The sequence below is a fragment of the Phoenix dactylifera genome, unplaced genomic scaffold (genome assembly GCF_009389715.1).
Source record: "Phoenix dactylifera cultivar Barhee BC4 unplaced genomic scaffold, palm_55x_up_171113_PBpolish2nd_filt_p 000167F, whole genome shotgun sequence".
Taxonomy (NCBI): Eukaryota; Viridiplantae; Streptophyta; class Magnoliopsida; order Arecales; family Arecaceae; genus Phoenix; species Phoenix dactylifera.
In genome coordinates, this window is record NW_024067708.1 from 29,577 (window position 1) to 48,448 (window position 18,872).

General features: G+C 37.0%; 1 protein-coding gene across 1 annotated transcript in view; it reads right to left on the reverse strand.

Moving 5' to 3' along the window:
* LOC120105009 (beta-galactosidase 3-like) overlaps positions 1-17,657 on the reverse strand; it is a 30,999-nt gene extending 13,342 nt beyond the window's left edge. Inside the window, exons 1-14 of the mRNA XM_039117050.1 lie at positions 17,257-17,657; positions 17,061-17,156; positions 16,839-16,951; positions 16,676-16,742; positions 16,450-16,542; positions 15,933-16,076; positions 15,173-15,261; positions 9,990-10,095; positions 9,747-9,834; positions 9,443-9,561; positions 8,652-8,816; positions 4,700-4,908; positions 4,092-4,201; positions 1,863-1,972 (exon numbers count right to left, since the gene is read on the reverse strand). Coding sequence (XP_038972978.1) covers positions 1,863-1,972; positions 4,092-4,201; positions 4,700-4,908; positions 8,652-8,816; positions 9,443-9,561; positions 9,747-9,834; positions 9,990-10,095; positions 15,173-15,261; positions 15,933-16,076; positions 16,450-16,542; positions 16,676-16,742; positions 16,839-16,951; positions 17,061-17,156; positions 17,257-17,643 — 1,896 coding nt within the window. The 5' untranslated portion in view covers positions 17,644-17,657. The remainder of the gene's footprint in view (positions 1-1,862; positions 1,973-4,091; positions 4,202-4,699; positions 4,909-8,651; positions 8,817-9,442; positions 9,562-9,746; positions 9,835-9,989; positions 10,096-15,172; positions 15,262-15,932; positions 16,077-16,449; positions 16,543-16,675; positions 16,743-16,838; positions 16,952-17,060; positions 17,157-17,256) is intronic.
* Positions 17,658-18,872: the final 1,215 nt, after the last annotated feature.

Here is an 18,872-nt window from a genome sequence, read left to right on the forward strand (position 1 = left end):
TGGCATTTATTTGATGTTTTGATTATTTTATTATTATTACTGTGTGTGGCTGTTAGGATTCTTACTGGGCTGGAAAAGCTCATACTACTCTTATTTTCTTTTTCAGAGGCACTGGATTTGTAGAGTCCATCGGATGGGACGAGAAATGAGATCAGCATGGAGTCTGACTGCTAGATAGATAGAAGCAGCTTATCTTTTATTGTTGGACATTTGAAAATCTTGTAATTAAACCGATCGTTAATTTAAACATGTCGAATTGTCAATTTGAGTTAATTAATTAGTTATGGATTTATTGGAATTGTTGTTTATCTTAGGCCTTGCATGATCTTTAGGGCATTGCTCTAGGGCTCATGCGGCCAGTCGCGTACCGGACCCGGGTGATGGGTTCGGGGTGTGACATGGACCATACCCAAATAGGCTACCCAGTCCATGAATCCAGAAGGAAATGCACCCTAACCCTACTGGGTTTCCCAAATAGGCCCTCATATGCATATGGATCCTATCCAATAATTCCTTACTATGACATTTTATTCTTAAAATACAAGTCTTTTGCAACCATGCAACTATCTATCTATATTTAATATATTCGATACATAAACACACACACACACACATATATATATATAGGAACCTATGTACGTGCAATGCACATTTAAGAAAGAATAATAAATAAAATAAGAATATGATTATAAGCAATTAAATTGCATTAAATAAAACATAAATATAAGATAAAAATAATAAATTGGATGTATAAATTAACAATAGGAGAAAGTTGGGAACATGGATTCGGTGGATCAGACACAAGTGTTCTCAAAACATTTTAAGTTTGAAATTAGTAGGGGAGCAGCTAGGATTGGAGAGAGAGTATTCTCAAATTGTTCAAATTTAAAACCGGTGGGAGAATCAGTTGGATTGGAGAGAGCAATTAATGTAGTTAAAAATATTAAAGATATAAAATAAAAATACATTGTTTTTATATTTACTGAAAGTGTCATTGATAACATGATTTTTGGATAATAATTTTTCAAAAAAGTAAGGACATTTTTATCAGTAAAATATGAAAGAATCTTTCAGTATATTACTCTCTCATTCTATAATATAGTATAGATATAATTCCAACATTTTCTCCTTGAGTTGCAATGATTAGAAGATGAATATTACCATCACCAAATACCACTTCCAATTTTAGCAGGATCGAGAAACATTTCCCAACTCCAGAATGTCATTAAGGAGAGGCACCCATCAAGATAATATATCAATCTATATAGCCTATGAGAAGATGGAGCTTACTGCATGAATGCAGATGATAATACTGCAAAAAATTTATCTAAGTCCAGAAGCCTGTCTTTAAGAATGATGACGCCAAAATAGCTACCTTCAGAACACCACTCTCATACCTCATTGCTGGCACATGAGCCCATATGGGATAGAGTTAATGAAACATATCTTGATAGCTGACGTTGCAGTAGAATGTGCATGTTTGGGTGTTGTCAGGGGACATTTGTTACTTAATTACAATTGTATGGGCACAGTAGATCGAAGTTTCTCCTCGGAAAACAAAACAGCATGGGAGTAACATTATATAAAAGGATACTCCATGCAATAGTAAGAAATCAATGAAGAAAGAAATAAATCTTCATAACAGCAAAATTATGCTTTAAAACTAAAAACTTTAAATTAAAAGGTAGATTAGCCCAATGTCGAGAAATAACTGAAACAACCTGTAATATGTATGAGTCAACAGCTGAGAAAAGAATAATATTGTGTCTACATTTTCACTAGATTTATACTTGTTAATTCTAAATGATCATGATAGAAATTATAAAGATCAACACCAGAAAGACCTAACAAAAGCTGCTTACTTGTAAGCCAACAGTCATGCTCAACAGAGCAATTTCATTCTTTCCTGCCCTCAAGGAAATGGGAGTCTGAAGCTTGAAAGTTGAATCTGAGCCATTTCCAGATGCACTGGCTGTAAAATAAAGTGACAGAACATGTAAGCCCACTAAATTGAGTTGGCATGTATGCAAAAGATAGCATTATGTAGAACATATGCTACAGCTTTTCTCATTTGAGTTTGTATATATGCAAAAGATAGTATTATCTAGAATATATCCTACAGCTTTTCGTAATGGTACACTGGGTGTACTTACACAAGTACTAAATTACTCTCATTGCTTAGGGGCATGTAATCCAAGAGGACACACATGGTAACTATGTACGACAGTCATACAAAAAATCAGAGTTTGCGACCATCTGCCACTTTCTTCTTGATATAATGGTACTTCAGGATTTATAAGTATGGAAAACAGCAAGATGGACCATATATCACCATAAAGACATTGTACAAAAAAGAAAAGAAAATTAACACTTCAACATCAAATGACCATCTTTTATTGAATCGTTATATGGCAATTAACATTTCGTAGATCATGCATCTAATGAATAGAACAACTTGCCGGACCACCTAAAGGAAATTGCCATTTCTTAGAACAACTTGCCGGACCACCTAAAGGAAATTGCCATTTCTCTGAATAGTCATATTGCATGGAGTTCGATTACTTTATTTTTGAGATTCTGGATACTTCAACAATGTGTATTGTTGTTCATTGATTATCTCAGCCTGCAAATATCAGATCCTAGTCTATAGTAATAGAGAAAAGATTATATATGGACCAAGGACTGGTATGTCTATATTTCTGTTCCTATTCAGTAGAATTAGATTGATTATGAATATTAAAAGGATAATAAAATACACACATATGTATGCATGCATATGTATGTAATACATGCATATAAACATTTAAACACGAACAAAAATATAAATATTTAAAATTTTGAATTTTATAGAGCTAAATGGGCCAGTCAGGGCTAGGCCTTATATTTTGTGGGAGGCCATGGCTGCTTCAACTTGTAGCTGGGGTATGTTACTTGTCATGTGGGTTGTATTTGGGCTAGGCCTCCCTGTTGGGAAGGGTTGGATTCCCTTATCTCTTTCTTTCCATTTTTTCTTGTTCTCTTCCCTTTCTTTGTCCAATTTTCCTTCTTTTTATTGGATCCATTTCATTTCCAATGAGACGTGTAGTGGTCTTTCCCACTACTTTGCCATTATAAAAAAAAAATACATATATGCTTACGCACATGCATGCACACATATAAAACATCTACAAGTTGAAAACTGGGCCTGTCTCCCCTTCACCTATGAGGAAATCTAAATTAATGATTCTAAGGCCCAGGTCAACTGCTGCACTTAACAACTTGGATGATGAAAGATGCCACATGATCCAAACGTCATACATAAAGCATGAGGTGCAAAAGAAATGTCCAATCTTTTACCCATAACATCGAAAGCACTTGGCCAAGCTATATCTTAAATCTACGTAATGATAACCAGAAGAACATGAGACATTTCATGGCATAAGCGAGTATGGGCTTTTAAATAGCTGTTAAGGTGAAGGATTATCATGTACTTCTATGACATGAAGCAACAAACTTTAATTTATTTTAGAAAATCTTTGTTCTCTACAATGATACTTTATACATTTACTTCACATAACTTCCAAGGACATTTAGATGTGGTGGAAGTAAGGGCGACAAGAGGCTCACAAGCTGGTTATATTACATGGAAGGTCGCCTATGATGAGTAACATGCATGAAGATTTTGATGACATTACTTTAAAAGACCAAATGTAATTCAAATTGTTACATCAAAAACAAGAAAAAAGGTTTTAAAATAATTTTATGATTTTTCCCCTAATCATAGTTAATTTTCAATAAGTAAATACCTTCAATTACAGAATGCAACAAACACAAGTTTGTCAACACTTGTAAAACAAGTTGATACAATAATGCACTCCTTTGAATCAGAAAAGAAACACATCTCACTTGAACAAAAAAGTAATAATATCAAACCTCATGAAATACCAACCAATGAGCAATATACTAACAAAAGTTCAGCACATGATATAATAGAAGCCAAACACAAGTACTAGAATCCATTGCCTCCATGCAAAACTATTGTCGCTGAATTTTGATTTTAGGTATCATATATGAATAAATTTCACGCATTAGATTCTGTCATGATTGATCACCTTGAAGCTCCTGATTGACAAAAGCATGGACAGCATGGCCTTTTGATTCAACCATGAGAATTGGATGGCTCCTGCCACTCAAGTATTCTTCACTTTCATCTACATACAAACTGTGATTTCATAAAATGATTTGAAGCTTGTCAATCAACTTATATGGATGTACTAATTTTTCATGTGCTGATATATAAGTGTTGTAAAGTTAAGTGGTAAATTTGTGTTAAGAATAAAGAACAAGGAAGAATTTAAAACAAGATGCAGGTTTATGCAAGCGCCTGACAGGTGTAAAGGAAGATTTGTTTATATGTAGAGCTATACAAAGAAAGGAATTTCTTTTTTCTTTCTGCTTTTCTGCATTGATAACATATATGGATCAGGCAAACAGCATAAAACTGAAAGTGGCAGCAACCAAGAAAATCTAGAGTTTTGCAATCATATGAAGAATTAATCATCATGGCATGTAATCAAACCCTCAAACATAAATATCAATTTTCTGTGCATTGCATATCTTTGATGCTATTCAAGTGTATTCTGCAAACTATAATTTAACAGGATGATCCACTGACAGGTAAAATATTTAACAAGATATGGGATAAGTTAGTGCGACTGACCTTGTAGTGTACCAAAGATAATCAGTGGAATCTTTTGTGGTGTTAATATGATCTACAAATCCCTTTCTGACAAAGTCAGATTCTCCCCAAATCCCAGCCTTCTCCATGAAGATGTTCCACTGGAGATCTCCTGAACTTTTCTTTGGAGAAATTATTAATGCTTGCAAATTCTCTGGTACCATGTCTACTATAAAAGTTTGAGATCGAACCTGGAGAAAGTGATCTCCAGTTAGGACTGTAAGCAAAAGGCATGCAAAAAGACAATTACTGAATTATTCACAACAGAAAACATGACTTGTCTCACATTAATTTTTTTCTTAGAAAAAATCATACATGTGATAGTTGCCGAGCAAACATAGGTGGATTTTAGCAATTTCTAGAAAAAAACAAACAACATTTGGTACAAAGTACAAACAACATGCATAAAACAAAAATACTCTTTTCATCTTGCTGTTATGTATTTTTTGAAGATAATAAAAAATGTACATGCAAATGCACATGTATAAGGAAAAGATATAATCAACTTTGTTGGCTTCCCTATTCAAATTCTCCTAAAAAGAGAAAAAAATACTTACCTATTCAAATTTATCAAATAACTTCACTCCATTTCTTCACAGAAAGAAATTAGTATATTACTTTGGACAACCACATTGCAACTATAGTGATCCATATTCCATAAAACTAATAACAACTTGAAATTGTATGTGAATGGATGTCAGATTCTGTGGGCTGTGGGTAAATGTGGTAAGGAAAGAACTTACATGACAATATCAGGAAAGGGACTATAATCGTAGAATCTTGTAGGTTGACATAGGCACCTATCTAGAGAAGATGGGATAAAGAGAGAGAAAGAGAGAGAGAGAGAGTGTAAAATTATTTTAAACTTGATTTTTGTGGTTGGACTTCAATCCAGACATTTATCTATTCCTTATTTATTTCAAGCAAATTAGCAAAGAGATGCCATCCAGTAAGTTTAACTTAATAAAACTCAGTAATCTTTTTTGTTAAAGAAAAATGATATTACTGACTTATCAAGATCATAATAATTCTATCATAACCAAGGTTCGTTGTCTCGATACCGGATCCCATACTGGTGCCATACTAGCACAGTGTCGGTATGGTATGATACGAAATTTTTTGGTGTATCGAATATCGGTACGCCATCCGTACCGAATACCGATACCTAACCGGTACAGTACGGTACGCTCCATATCATCTGGTTCGGGCCGATACGGCATACCATAATCAGAACACATCAGTTGGACTTCAATACCATTACATCTCTATTAATCTAGTTATATTAGTTGACTATTCATCTTTAAAGGAATGATGACACAAGACTTGGAGTTCAAAAGGCTCCATAAAGTGCAGCACCAAGCACCCAATAAACCAAAACATTTTTATTCACACTCTGAAACAATTAAAAGATTTAAAATCTAACAATGAATTATTAGAACCAGGGTTGGCCGTACTGCCCTGAACTATCTAGTTCGGGGTGTTCCAAACCAAACCGACAGAGAACCGGGATGGTTTGCCCTATCAACTCAGTAAACAAGCTGAGATATTCTTCTCTACAAGCCGATTCTTTTCTTCAAAGCCCAGTTCATCGTATGCATAATACTGATGATTCTTTTCTTTAAAAGCTGGTTCGAGCCCTTTCATAAAACAACACCCCCCCAACCCCCCGGGTCACAATCGTCCCCCACCCACACCATCCCCCTCCCCCACCCTCCTAAGCTCGCGATGAAGTCCCCCCCCCCCAACGTCACTCAATCATCCCCTCACCCCCCACTCGATCATCGCCAACAAGCATTCCCTCTTAGCATTAAGGTTTCCCTCGGCCCTCCCTTTTCCACCCTCTCCCGCTCCCTCTTTCTCTCGCCTCCCCAATAACGATGATGGGTGCTTTCGAGTCCTCTCTCCCCTAGCCTCTCTCTGCCTCCTCCCTCACCCTCTCTCTCCCCTCCCTCCCTCCCTCCCTCCCTCCCTCCCTCGTCCTCTCCCTCCCTCTCTGTCTTTCTCTCTCTTTTCCTCTCTCTTTCCTCTCCCCCTCTCTCTCCATACCGTGTCGAACTAGTTACCGACCGGTACGACCTCTAGTACAATTCGGCAAACCTTGATTAGAACCATCCCTTTCCTTTAAACTCCCCTTCTATATTCAAAACCCATGACCTAGTTATAAATATTTTTAAATTAGAGCAAGGTAGGAAGTGGGCTCACCAAGGGACTTAATAAAAAGGATGGAAGTGGCTGGATATATGGATCATAGTGGACATAGACTAAGGAAGTAGCTGTTTACTTGCTTATGTTAGGGGTGGGAGATGGGTTTGAGTAGGCTATGGTAGAGAGATTAAAAGTGAACTCTAATTTCCAAGTTCTACAAGAATCCTCTTATACATTAGTTTTTTTTTTAAGGCATGGGTTGGAAAGTTCTGCGATTGTAATTTGAGTGGAAAAGCTCTAATCTAATAAAAAGACATGGGTTGGAAAGTTTTGGAATTACAATTCAATTGAGAAAGCTTGGATTCAAGTGGATACATAGAAAAACCAAGGACCTAATCTCACAGGTGGTGATGACCAAACTAAATCCAAGGGCTACAATGGCTCATTAATAAAGTTATTGGTATATTTGTTGATACCATAAATGTGCAAAAACAATATACATCCCAAGAATATATAAGATTGATAGTTCTGAAAACACAAGGTTTTAATATCTTAAACAGGTAAATAACAGTGCGCCAGTGAATTGATATACATATATCGAATGTATTCCATGGAAATTATTTCACTTTTGGGACCACAATTGTCATTGCTTCCATATTTATTCAAAATATTCAACATGATACATGAACCAGCACAGTAAAGATGCCATATCTTAGGTCAAGATTCACATGTGTTAGTGGTGTTTCTGTACCTCTGTATCTCCAAGAACTGGTTGGTCTGTAATCATGCATTATGATCCAAGCCCAAGTTAATTGGAAGCTTATTTATTGTGATGTTTTCTTTTATTAATAGTGAAATGTATTTTTTTTTAATGAATTTTTGATATGGAATGTTGCATATTGTTTACGCTTGCTAGCATGAAGCATCTGCAGATGCATGCAATGTTTTGCATAACTGTGTAGATAGTTCAGATTAGAAAAATCACAAAACTTCTCATTCAACACCAATATATGCACTCTTTGTTATTAGACAGCAATAATTAGCATTTCTACTTAGAGGGGAAAAAGGAGTGTCACATAAATGAAGTGCACTGCCTTTATCAGTTTGCTGAAAGAAAAAAATATATCATCTTCCTTTGCACAACCACAGGTGGTACCAGCCGTGGCCCAGATTTGGCTTTATATATAGTGCAGATGAGCATCAATGGCCTAAGATGATGTCTCATATATGATTAATGCATTAAAACAATAGTCTTCTTTAAATGATTCAGAGATGGTTTCCTGTAACTCATTAAATGTTAACTAATCAATTGATGTCAAAGGCTTACACTTAAGACCACCCTTCATATGTAGCCCAGGTCAAGCACATGGAGGAACAAACGAGCCAAAACAATGACTGCAATGAGTCAAAACAATAACCAGTCTAATTAAATAGAAAATTAGCATCAAGGGTATTCGAACTCATGACCTCCAGCAAACTTTTAGCTTTGATGCCATGTTAACTAACCTATTGAAACCAAAGGCTTGAGCTTATAAGGAATGAGTCAACAATTTATATCAGGCATAATATTAAACACTTAAAATAGTCACGTCATTTAGCTATCTCTGTGTCTCCATCCCATTGTTCCATCTCAGAACTACTTAGAACAAGACACCTGAATGTGTTCTACAATTTCCTTACATATGCCTCCATTAATACCTCAATGCAATATCTAGTACCTTTTTACATGACAGTATTTGTTTACAATACAAAAAATGACAAGGAGAAGAATATGGAAAAGTAGAAACACCTTGGCTGTATTAAATGCCACGTTCTTGCAATCTGGCAGAATACTAACTGACCAAGCTGGAACATTATATGATTTGTTCTGAAAAATGATCCATGTATCATTTTCTTCATCCATATTAGCAATGAATGCAACACATCCTCCTGAGGGATCTGAATAAACATTGACCTGCACAAATAAAATGGCCACAATTTTAACTAAATGAGGGACAAAAAGCTAAAAAATTCTGACCAAGAGGATATTAAAATATTTGAAGCATATCATCAAGGGCCCAGTTAACCTAAGGAGATGAAAGAAAAAACAAATTGTTAATCATTGCATCCCTGAAATAAATGTTCAAAACAACAACAGCATGCTACAAATACAGGAATACTTGGCAATCTTGTGTCTAACGTAGACCAACTTCCACATCATAACATATACAATTTCTGATATATTATTTAAGGAAAGATACTAAAAACAAAATACTAGAAATTTTTTGAAGAAGCTAGATAGAGTTCTACAAAATCATGGGGAATGGACAAATGCCAGTCACCACTAAGTTGCCTTATTTTTGATATGGCACATTTGTTTTCTTCCTGATTAGATGTCATTGATTAGAAAATGTGGACACTATAAACTGAAGTTCAAGATATACTTGTATCCAGTAATTATTATAGTCTAATTCAGTATCTTTCCATAAATTGAAAATATCAGGTATAAATAACCTACACAGTATAAATTTTTGCTCAAGTATATAATGTACTTAGAATCTATCTTAAGGACATGATACAAGGATTGAGATAGTACTTCACCTCTTGGAGAGGACCAAGGACTTGAAGCATTTGCTCACCATGAAGCAGAGCATGCTCACATAACTTTATAGCTTTATGAAGTTCCTTCAGGTGTTCCCATTTTGGAAGCCTCACCAACCCTGAAAGCTCATTCTAACTTATTTCAGATGGGAAAAAATGGGAACAAAATATCATCAAAATATGATATTTTTATAAAAAGATAGAATCAATATTCAAATTTTCTTCAAAGGAAATTATTTTTTAATTCATGGTATCCAGAAATTGCAGAAAAGGCTCGTCCAAAGGGGTCTAGAAAGCAACACACCATATTCATCAATAGGTGCATCATAATCGTAGCTTGTTGTGATAAATGGTCCCCCAGAAGTGCGGTCAAAGTTTGTTCCACCATGATACTTGAAGAGGAGAATTAGCAAAGGGAGCAGAAGGAACAAAAAAAGAAATTGCAATTCAGAAATAATATAATAAATTAGTATTTATCAATCACTGATAGCATTAAAAAAAATCTGTTATCTCATACATTGGGGTTGCAATTATTGTTAACACATACCATGTAATAATTTAGAAGGCTACCACCTTTCTGGAAAAAACGAGCAACGGAAAATGCAATATCCTCAGCTGGCCTATGAGGATTTCTGGCCCCAAAAGTTTGAAACCTGATATTGGAGATGAGGAAGGAAAACTTCAGATAATAACAAAAACAAGAGCACCAGATCTGAGATAGGATTGGCCTTCGAAAACCTAGTAACAGATATTGTACCCTAATCTTTCATATTGAGATGTAATCACATATAAACTCTCAATATTATATAATAATAAAGAAACTTTTATTAGGAGCAACAAGATAACACTGGCCATACACCAAGAAGTTGATATAAAAGCTATAATTTAGATGTGCCTGCGTTTTGAATCTCTAATGATATTATGAACCATCATTCTAACTGATACAGACAAATCCACTTTAAAAAATATGGTTCTCATTAAAAATATAAAATTTCAATTAGGTGTGATTGAGGGAAATTGGTTGTCAGATAGCTAGAATAAGAGGACCAATAAGAAACTAATGCTACTAAGAAAATATGCTTTGTGATTTATCCTCTTTGATCGACATTGTTTGTAAAGCAAAAAAAAAAAAAAAACTGTTTTCAATTGTCATTGAGTATTAGTTGAATAAAGCTAGCCTTCACAGAATTATACTATAAAAAGGTCATGTGTGAGAAAATGAGGCATAAAAAACCAAAAGCAGAGTTTGGATTCAAAATGGATTCCATAATGAATAGTTCAGTTTCCGTTGCAAAAATTTGGGAGAAGCATATGTTCCATTCATCAGGGCAAAAGACTCTAACGTGTACAACAAAGAAACTAGAACTGAATCACAACAGTAGCAAACGTACCACAGTACATAATACAAAGAGACACTATGCAAATCTCTTTGGACTTTCCTCCACCGTGCCCCCTCCTGTACTTACAGTGGATCACATATAGGGCTCGTTTGGTTCGCGGGAAGCATTTTCCTTCCTAGGAATATGATTCCTGGGAAACAAATTCCTAGGAAGAGGATGCCTAGGAAAGTACCTTTGGCATGTTTGGTTGACCATGGGAAAGTGACAAATTTCCAAGATGCTTATGTTTGGTTGGCCATCCACTTTCCTAGGAAAGTTATATATAATTTCTATTATGCCCTTAATAAAAATTAGGTTTTTAATGCCTCTTTAATGCTTCTTTAATGCTGAAGGGACTTTTTGGGAAAAAGTAAAAATGGAGTGATTCCCGCCTCATGGGAAAGTAACTTTCCCATGTTTCTCATGGGAAAGACTTTCCCATGAAATGTGGGAATCATATTCCCATGGGAATACAACTTTCCCTTCTCTCTCCTTTGAAAACTCCAACCAAACAAGAGGCATCTCATTACTTTCCCGTTGACCACACTTTCCCCCCTTCTTTTCCCGCGAACCAAACGAGCCCATAGATTTTGTCAAGGTGGAAAGAGCAATGCTGAGTACGGAACACCATAAGTAAGCTGAGAAGACGAGCACAGTGTGGCACACAAGTAGGTTATCAGTCGGCTTGGCCAACATGGGTTGCCTAGTCAGTGGTGTTACATGTACCAAATTATGGGTGAGAAGTCAAAGGCCACTTCATGTCATAAAGTGTCATAATACATGAAACTGACACACATTTATGAAAACATATGAGGGACAGCATGCACTTGGCATGCAATCATGCTAGTGCATGCAAAGCACTAGCATGGCACAACAAAGTATACACCACGCAAGTGCCATGTTGCCACAGAGTATGTCAATCCATCTTTTTACCTCTCTCAACTTGTAGGCAAGAATTTAAATGCCAGTCCATCTCAGTGTGACATACCTTAAGCACCTACAGCATAATTATCAACATAATATAGGGGGTGAATATAGGAAGCTGCCTGTAGCAGCATGCATTTACCCATGTAAAAGTGTACCATAGCTTAGTGCAGCATCATGCTACAATACATACGCAAGCTCCAAAATACAACCTAAACCGGTTGTTACATGACAGGACTGTCTATCTTTTTGAACAAAAGTTCACAAAAACAAATAGGCCATTCCTCTTGTGAGGATCCGTGCAGGCGTGTATTTAGTCCCACATCAGTTATTCATTGGGTAGATCTTAGATACTTATACAGGATCAAGGAACCCAAATAATACCTTTTAGCTAGCCATTTTGGGTAAGCTCCTAGGTTGTTACAAATGGTATCAGAGCGAATCCAACCCATAACCTATGTGGACTAGGAGACACTGCAGCACGGATCTATTAGGGCTGACCACGGGCCGATCATGGTGTTTGTGATTAGATTTGAATGGATTTGAACCCTTAGCCTATATGAAAATCCGTGCAGGCGTGTGTTTAGTCTTACATCAGTATTCGCTGGGTAGATCTTGGGTACTTATATACGATCAAGAAACCCAAATAATACTTTCCAGCTAGCTATTTTGGATGAGCTTCTGGGTTGTTACAAAAGGTATTAGAGCGGACCTGGCCCATAACCTATGTAGACTAGGGGATATTGCAGTACGGATCCATTAAGGCTGACCACGGGCTGATCATAGTGTTTGTGATTAGATCTGAATGGATTTGAACCCTTAGCCTGACGAGGACGTCAGGGCTTGATCGGGGGAAGTATGTGAGGACCCGTGCGAGTGTGTGTTTAGTCCCACATCGGTTATTCGCTGGATAGATCTTGGGTACTTATACAGGATCAAGAAATCCAAATAATATCTTCTGGCTAGCCATTTTAGGTAAGCTCCTGGGTTGTTACACCCATACCCTCCCAAACAGAAAGTTGGTTGACCCTGCATAGGACAAACAACAATGGCACAAGGAATGATAAGTTAAGACCTAGTTACTCCAAATAGCACTTACAATCATCCAAGCAAACCTTGGATGAAAGGATCAGTGTAAGAGAAAATAGCCAGTCAAGCATGCAAGGGATGTCAAATCAGCAATATAATTCAATTTCAAAAGCAAATACAAATTATGACTATACGATATTGCAAATCAAAAGGTAGCAGCTAAGGTTATCCATCTAAAACAACGTCTAGGTCTACTTTGGTAGATTAAATAACATCATGAATGGTCATTTTGTCTGTGCTACAGAAAAGAATTGTATGCCCATGAATCATACCATAAAGGAAAAAAGGACGATGGTTTTATTTTTATAGTTTATTTAACCAAAAGGTGTAACACTTGGATATGGCATCAGAAGTAAAGCTATTGTTGACTTAAAATCTACTTATTAGCCATAAAATTAAAAGTAATAATACATAAATATGCATCTGAGCACAAAAATATATGTACTCAGAGGGAAGCTTATATTAGGGATCCAAGGAGAGTCAGAGACAGCTTAAGAAAGGAGAAAGAAACTGCAGAATTGACAATGAATTTCACCTAAATAGTTCCTCAACGTATCAAAGTGAAGATAAACAGTAAGTCTTCCCTTGTTTATTTCCATAGACAAGCGCCTATGGTGGCCATCCGCCACATCTTAAAAAGTAACCTCCCTTCTTCCTAATTAGTGAATAAATTATTAAAATATTAAAAATATTATATTAAATAGTGATTTTCATTGTGTTTTAACTAAAATAACTATTGCTTAGAATTGAATAAAGAGGGAAAAAGCAATCATAGAATGGGAATAAATTGAACATATTTGAACGGGATCATGGCTGTGCTAGCTACGTACAAGCATTTTCACTCTTGATTTTGCCCCGATATAGATATATAAGCAAACGAGGGCATGCACTGATGACACCATAAGGTTGCTTCACTGTTACTTGGGTGTCACGAGTTCAAATTATAGAAATAGCTTCTCTGTATATGAGGTAATGTTGTGCATACCTAACCCTCCCCAGACCCTATAGTTGCAAGATCCTTGTGCACGCCCCTTTTTATAAAAATATAAGTAAAATTGGATGTATGAGCAAGTTTAGAAGGGAAAGTCAAAGATTCTTTTCACGAATGGTTAAAGAATGCTATTCATGAACAAGCATACTTACATGGGTGAATGATGCTAATAATTACAGCAAAATTTTGCTCTTATTTGGAACCAATATAATCAACTAGAAATAAGAAAACCACGTTTCTTCTGGATCTTGAAGCCTACGAAGACTTAAGTCTTATTAACAAATTTGAAAGCCAAAATGTATGACCAACCAAACCTACATGTTGTTGCTTCACACTCCTTGTCCCTGATACCTAGATTGCCCTTTTTTTTTGGGTAAATCGGCATCTCACTAGGTATTGTGAATATACCCTGAAGCATCAAAATACAAAATACGGGCTAAGCCCTGCGGAATGGGGGTGTCTCCCTCCCATAAGGAGGCTCCAGTATGATATGCTGCAAAGGAGGCGACCCAGTCTGCCGCCCTGTTCGCCTCTCGTAATACATGTGTAACCCCAAATGAGTCGAGGCCCTCCAAGAGGTGACCAATATCCCAGACAAGTGGGTGTAGCTCTGATCTAGATTGCCTTTTAAGGAACCTTGCCTGTCACTATCTTGGTTATGGCACCAAAACTGAGTTCCACCATGTAGTTCTTATAAATATTAAGTGCAAAGTAGCCCTAGTAGGAAGTCCAACCTTATGTCTGACATCTGCGTCATTTTTTTTTCTGTTGAAGGAAAATTAGTGGCCCGCTCATTTGATCCCTAACAACATGTTAATTGGTGGCAACCTGATCAACCTATGTTGATAAGTCACCCCTTAGAGGAACCCTAGCTATATAGCCTATCTTACATAAAAATAAGAGTATTACCTTATAGTCATACCTACTTTCCAGGTTATCTTGGACAGAAGTTATGACCCTAGATGAAAATGGCAAAAGCTGCCTGTCTCCAAAGGTGATTCTTACTCACAAAACCAAGTCAGTTCATCTATGCTGCTATGCAATTAATCTAAAAGTTCAAATTGTACATTCTGGTTATGTTTATTTTTAATAAATTTGTATTGTTTAACAAACTTGTTACAATCAAATTCAAGCTCATTCATAAAAGAATAATTACAAAATAATGTAAAGCATAATAATTATTTTTATGTTGCCAAGATGACTCCGGAATAAGCTTATGAACAGAACAATTTTGAACTCTAAACTAACAAAATATGATTTATAACAACAGGGTGGACTTCTACCTTTTTCTGTCAAAAAAAAAAGAGATTAATTAGAAGAACAATAATTCCAGATACATATAATTACCATCCCGGCCAATTCTCTGTCCAAATTTTTGGCTTGTTTGGGGAATTTGGTGTGAACTGATCACAGTAAAATGAATTACACGTATTGATCTGCAAGAAATATGAAATTTAAAACGTTAAGATCAATGCAATATAGATAACATAGTGAACATTCAACCAAATAAGCATGTAGGAAAACTCACACATATGAAAGGATGTAATTTTAGCATGCAAGCACACAGCCATGCAGACAAAATAAATGCATATATAAATGGTTAAAAGCCATAAATTTTATAAGTTTATTTTTGTGAAAGGAAGCATGGGATTTATTAATTTAGCAAGAAAATAACACATTAAAGGGAAAAATAAGAAAATCTCCTAAATGGATTCCCTCAGTATGAACTTATTAAGATCAACATGCACACCTCTTATTATTTATGACAGCCAAGTAGAGTCACGGAAAGGAATGGCCACATGACACAATAATTTGGCACTCTTCAGAATATAACAGATACACAGGCAATTTGACCAACCAAGTAACAATTTGACAATCCCTCATTTAACATGATGGAATTATATGACTACACCTCTGTGATGGCCTCACATAGGTCATGCAAGGATAATGACTACATTACACCATTTTCATTTGATATTTGAAATTATTACCTCTGTTTGAATAGAATATGCTTAACAAATAGTGCAAATTAAATAGATAGAACCCTGTTTTTGACATGGAAGCATATTTATACAAAAAATGAAGAATGGTTAAAGGCGCTCCTTACCACTGGATCAGGAGCATCATATTGTTGACACATAATCCAAGGTACACCAGTATTCTGAGAGAGAGCCATACTCGCAGCCCACATTGCATATGGCTTCCCCCCATCTCCATAAACCCTTTCGATGTCCCCATATTCATTTTCAATCTGCAACAAAGAAAACGGATTGGTGACACAAATGACAATTAATATAGAACTTTGATAATCAGAAGAGATGAGCTTAAACAACAGAACTCCACACCAAAATGCAATCTTTTCATGAGGTATAGAACATTTCATATCAACAGTCGAAGCAAAGCATACCCAAGCATCGCGTAGAAGCTCAACATGACAAACTATAGCAATAAATATATCTCTTGATAGCGGAATTAGAATGTCTGTTTAATTGAAGAGTTCATAATACACATTGTGGCTAGACAGGTGGCATTAAGGATCGACAGTAAGCATTCGGAGATTACTATAACAGATACATTAACTAGTTGCTGGACAAACGGGATACAAATCGCCAGGACATACTCACCTGAGCTAAGATAATGTGGCCGCCCTGTGAAGCGAAGAACTTCTCTCGCTTCATCATATCCACTATATACGTTGTGAAGCTCTTCATATGCCTCTGTACCCAAGAAACGAGGACAATCCCACTTCATCAGGCCCAACCGAAACCAATAAACCCCAAAAATCCCAAAAATGAACAATGAGAAAAAAAAAAAAAGGAAAAAAGACTGCAACTTTATCAATTTGCAAACCTTAAATGGCTCGCTGTTTGTCCGAAAGACAGTCCCGGGCACATAATGCAGCCAAACTGGCACTCCCCTGCAACTCCGAGAAACCATAACTACAACCACTCAATGCAAGCGCAAACTAAAAAGAGGTGGGGCAAAAAAAAAAAACAAATAATCCGATACAGACCCAAAATTCCACTCTGCGGCAACAAATGGCCCAATGCGGAGGATCATGTACATCCCGGCATCCCTTACAATGCGCACGAACTTCACCAGGTCGAACCGGTCCTCAAAATAGTACTAATAAAAGAGACAGAAGAAGATAGATCCTCGCTTCCAGCTCCATAAAGAAGAAGAAATGAAGAGGAGAAAGGGATTGGAGGAAGGTTCAAGGAAGAAGGACGCTCACATTGCCTGGAGAGAGCTCGTGGCCGTTCCAGAAGACGTACGTCTCGATCACGTCGGCGCCGCCTTCCTTGGCAGCGGCGACGAGGCCGGGCCACATCTGAAAAGAATCGATCAATCAAGAGCGAGAGAGAAGAAGTTAGAAGAGGGGAAGAAATGGACGGGGACAAAAGGCGCGCGGGGGGAGGGGAGAAGCTCACGGCAGGGACGCTGCGAGGGTAGTGGATGGAGGCGGAGATGAGGAGCTTGCGCTGGCCATCAATAATAAGAGAGCGGCGGTCGTAGGTGACATTGGCCGACGACGCCGTAGAGAAAAACAAGAAGAGCAAGAAGAGAACAGAAGGCAAGGAGGAGAAGAGAGTGGAAATCGCCATTGCTTTGGCTCTGTGGACGGGAGAGTGAGGGGAGACGTCATTATAAGAGTAAAGCGTAGCGAAGTCTGTGACAGCTGCGGAACAGCCAATGTGGTTTGATGATAAACTGCAGGCAGCAGAGTCCGTGCGCATCTCCACGTTGGTGAGCTGTGAATGAGCAGGCGTGATGCTGCAGAGAGAACCATGGGCTCTGCGCCTTTCGGATGGCAACATTTGTCGTGTCGCTGCTTGTGGGGTGTCGGTAGTCCAAGGATGGGGAAAAGAGAAGCAGTGACGTGGAAGGGAACAAGGCTCGTCGCGACACATGGTCGCGGTCGGCGGTGCGCTCGATTCACGAGAAAAAGGGGCCCGATCACCTCGACGGATGCTGTTTTGTTTTTTTTAATGTTAACGGATGGATAACACCCATTTTTTTTTTAAGTTAACAGTGGGTAACATTCAATAAAATTAAAAATTAAAATATCATGAAATAACAGACAAACAAGCTAACCCAAAATATATTTTTTTTATTCAGAAAAGCCAACAAGCCCAAAACTGAGATAGAATAGGCTTTTAGGCTATAGAGCAATGACACTGCGGATTGGATGGGTGCTTATTCTGTGAGCCGGAAAGAAAGAGTTACTTAGAATACTTCATAACATGTTATTTTTTAATTTTATTGTATATATCTATACTCGTAATATATAAAATATTAATTTTATCAAAAATATAATTATTTTTGTAAAATGCTACACAAAAAATAAAACAATCCAATCTCAGCACCATCTGCCATATAATAAATATCCCTGACTATCAAAGGGACATATTCTTTTAAGCATCTTTAGAATCGACACAATGTAGCGTCACCTTCGTTGCTTGCTTGTTGTTTTATTGGATTTTATTGGATGAGCTTAAAAAAGGCTCATCTTGTTCTGGTGTATGGTTTATTAGATGCTAGATTAGTAGGTTTTAAATTTCGAGATGGTAACAAAGTTTCAGATCAGACACTCGCCAGGCAGCATGTATTTTATTTCGTTCCTTTCTAATATAATATTTAAATCTAAATGCAGGCAATCTATGGGAAGCAAAGTCTTGTAATCATGGTTGTCTGCCATGCAACGGTTATGATTGCAAGGAAAGTTATCTGTGCACATCATGCAGTAGCTATAATAGCACAAATTCTATTCCGGAAAATGGTACGCGGTCATCATAAGTAAACCATCGTATCTGGTGTGAAGATGATTCAAACTTATGACCTCTGATCTTATATTAATAACTAACTAATTGAGGTTGGGAGTCTTTCTTCTCTACCTCCTCCTATCTGTCCACCACGATCAGCAACCAATGGGCCTGGCCTCTTCAGGACGGCCTATTAGCCCAGAGAAGTTGGGATGCAGCGATCTCACCCTGAACTAAGCATCTTTTTTACTGTAGTGAGTTAGCGACAGAGTTAGAAAAAATCA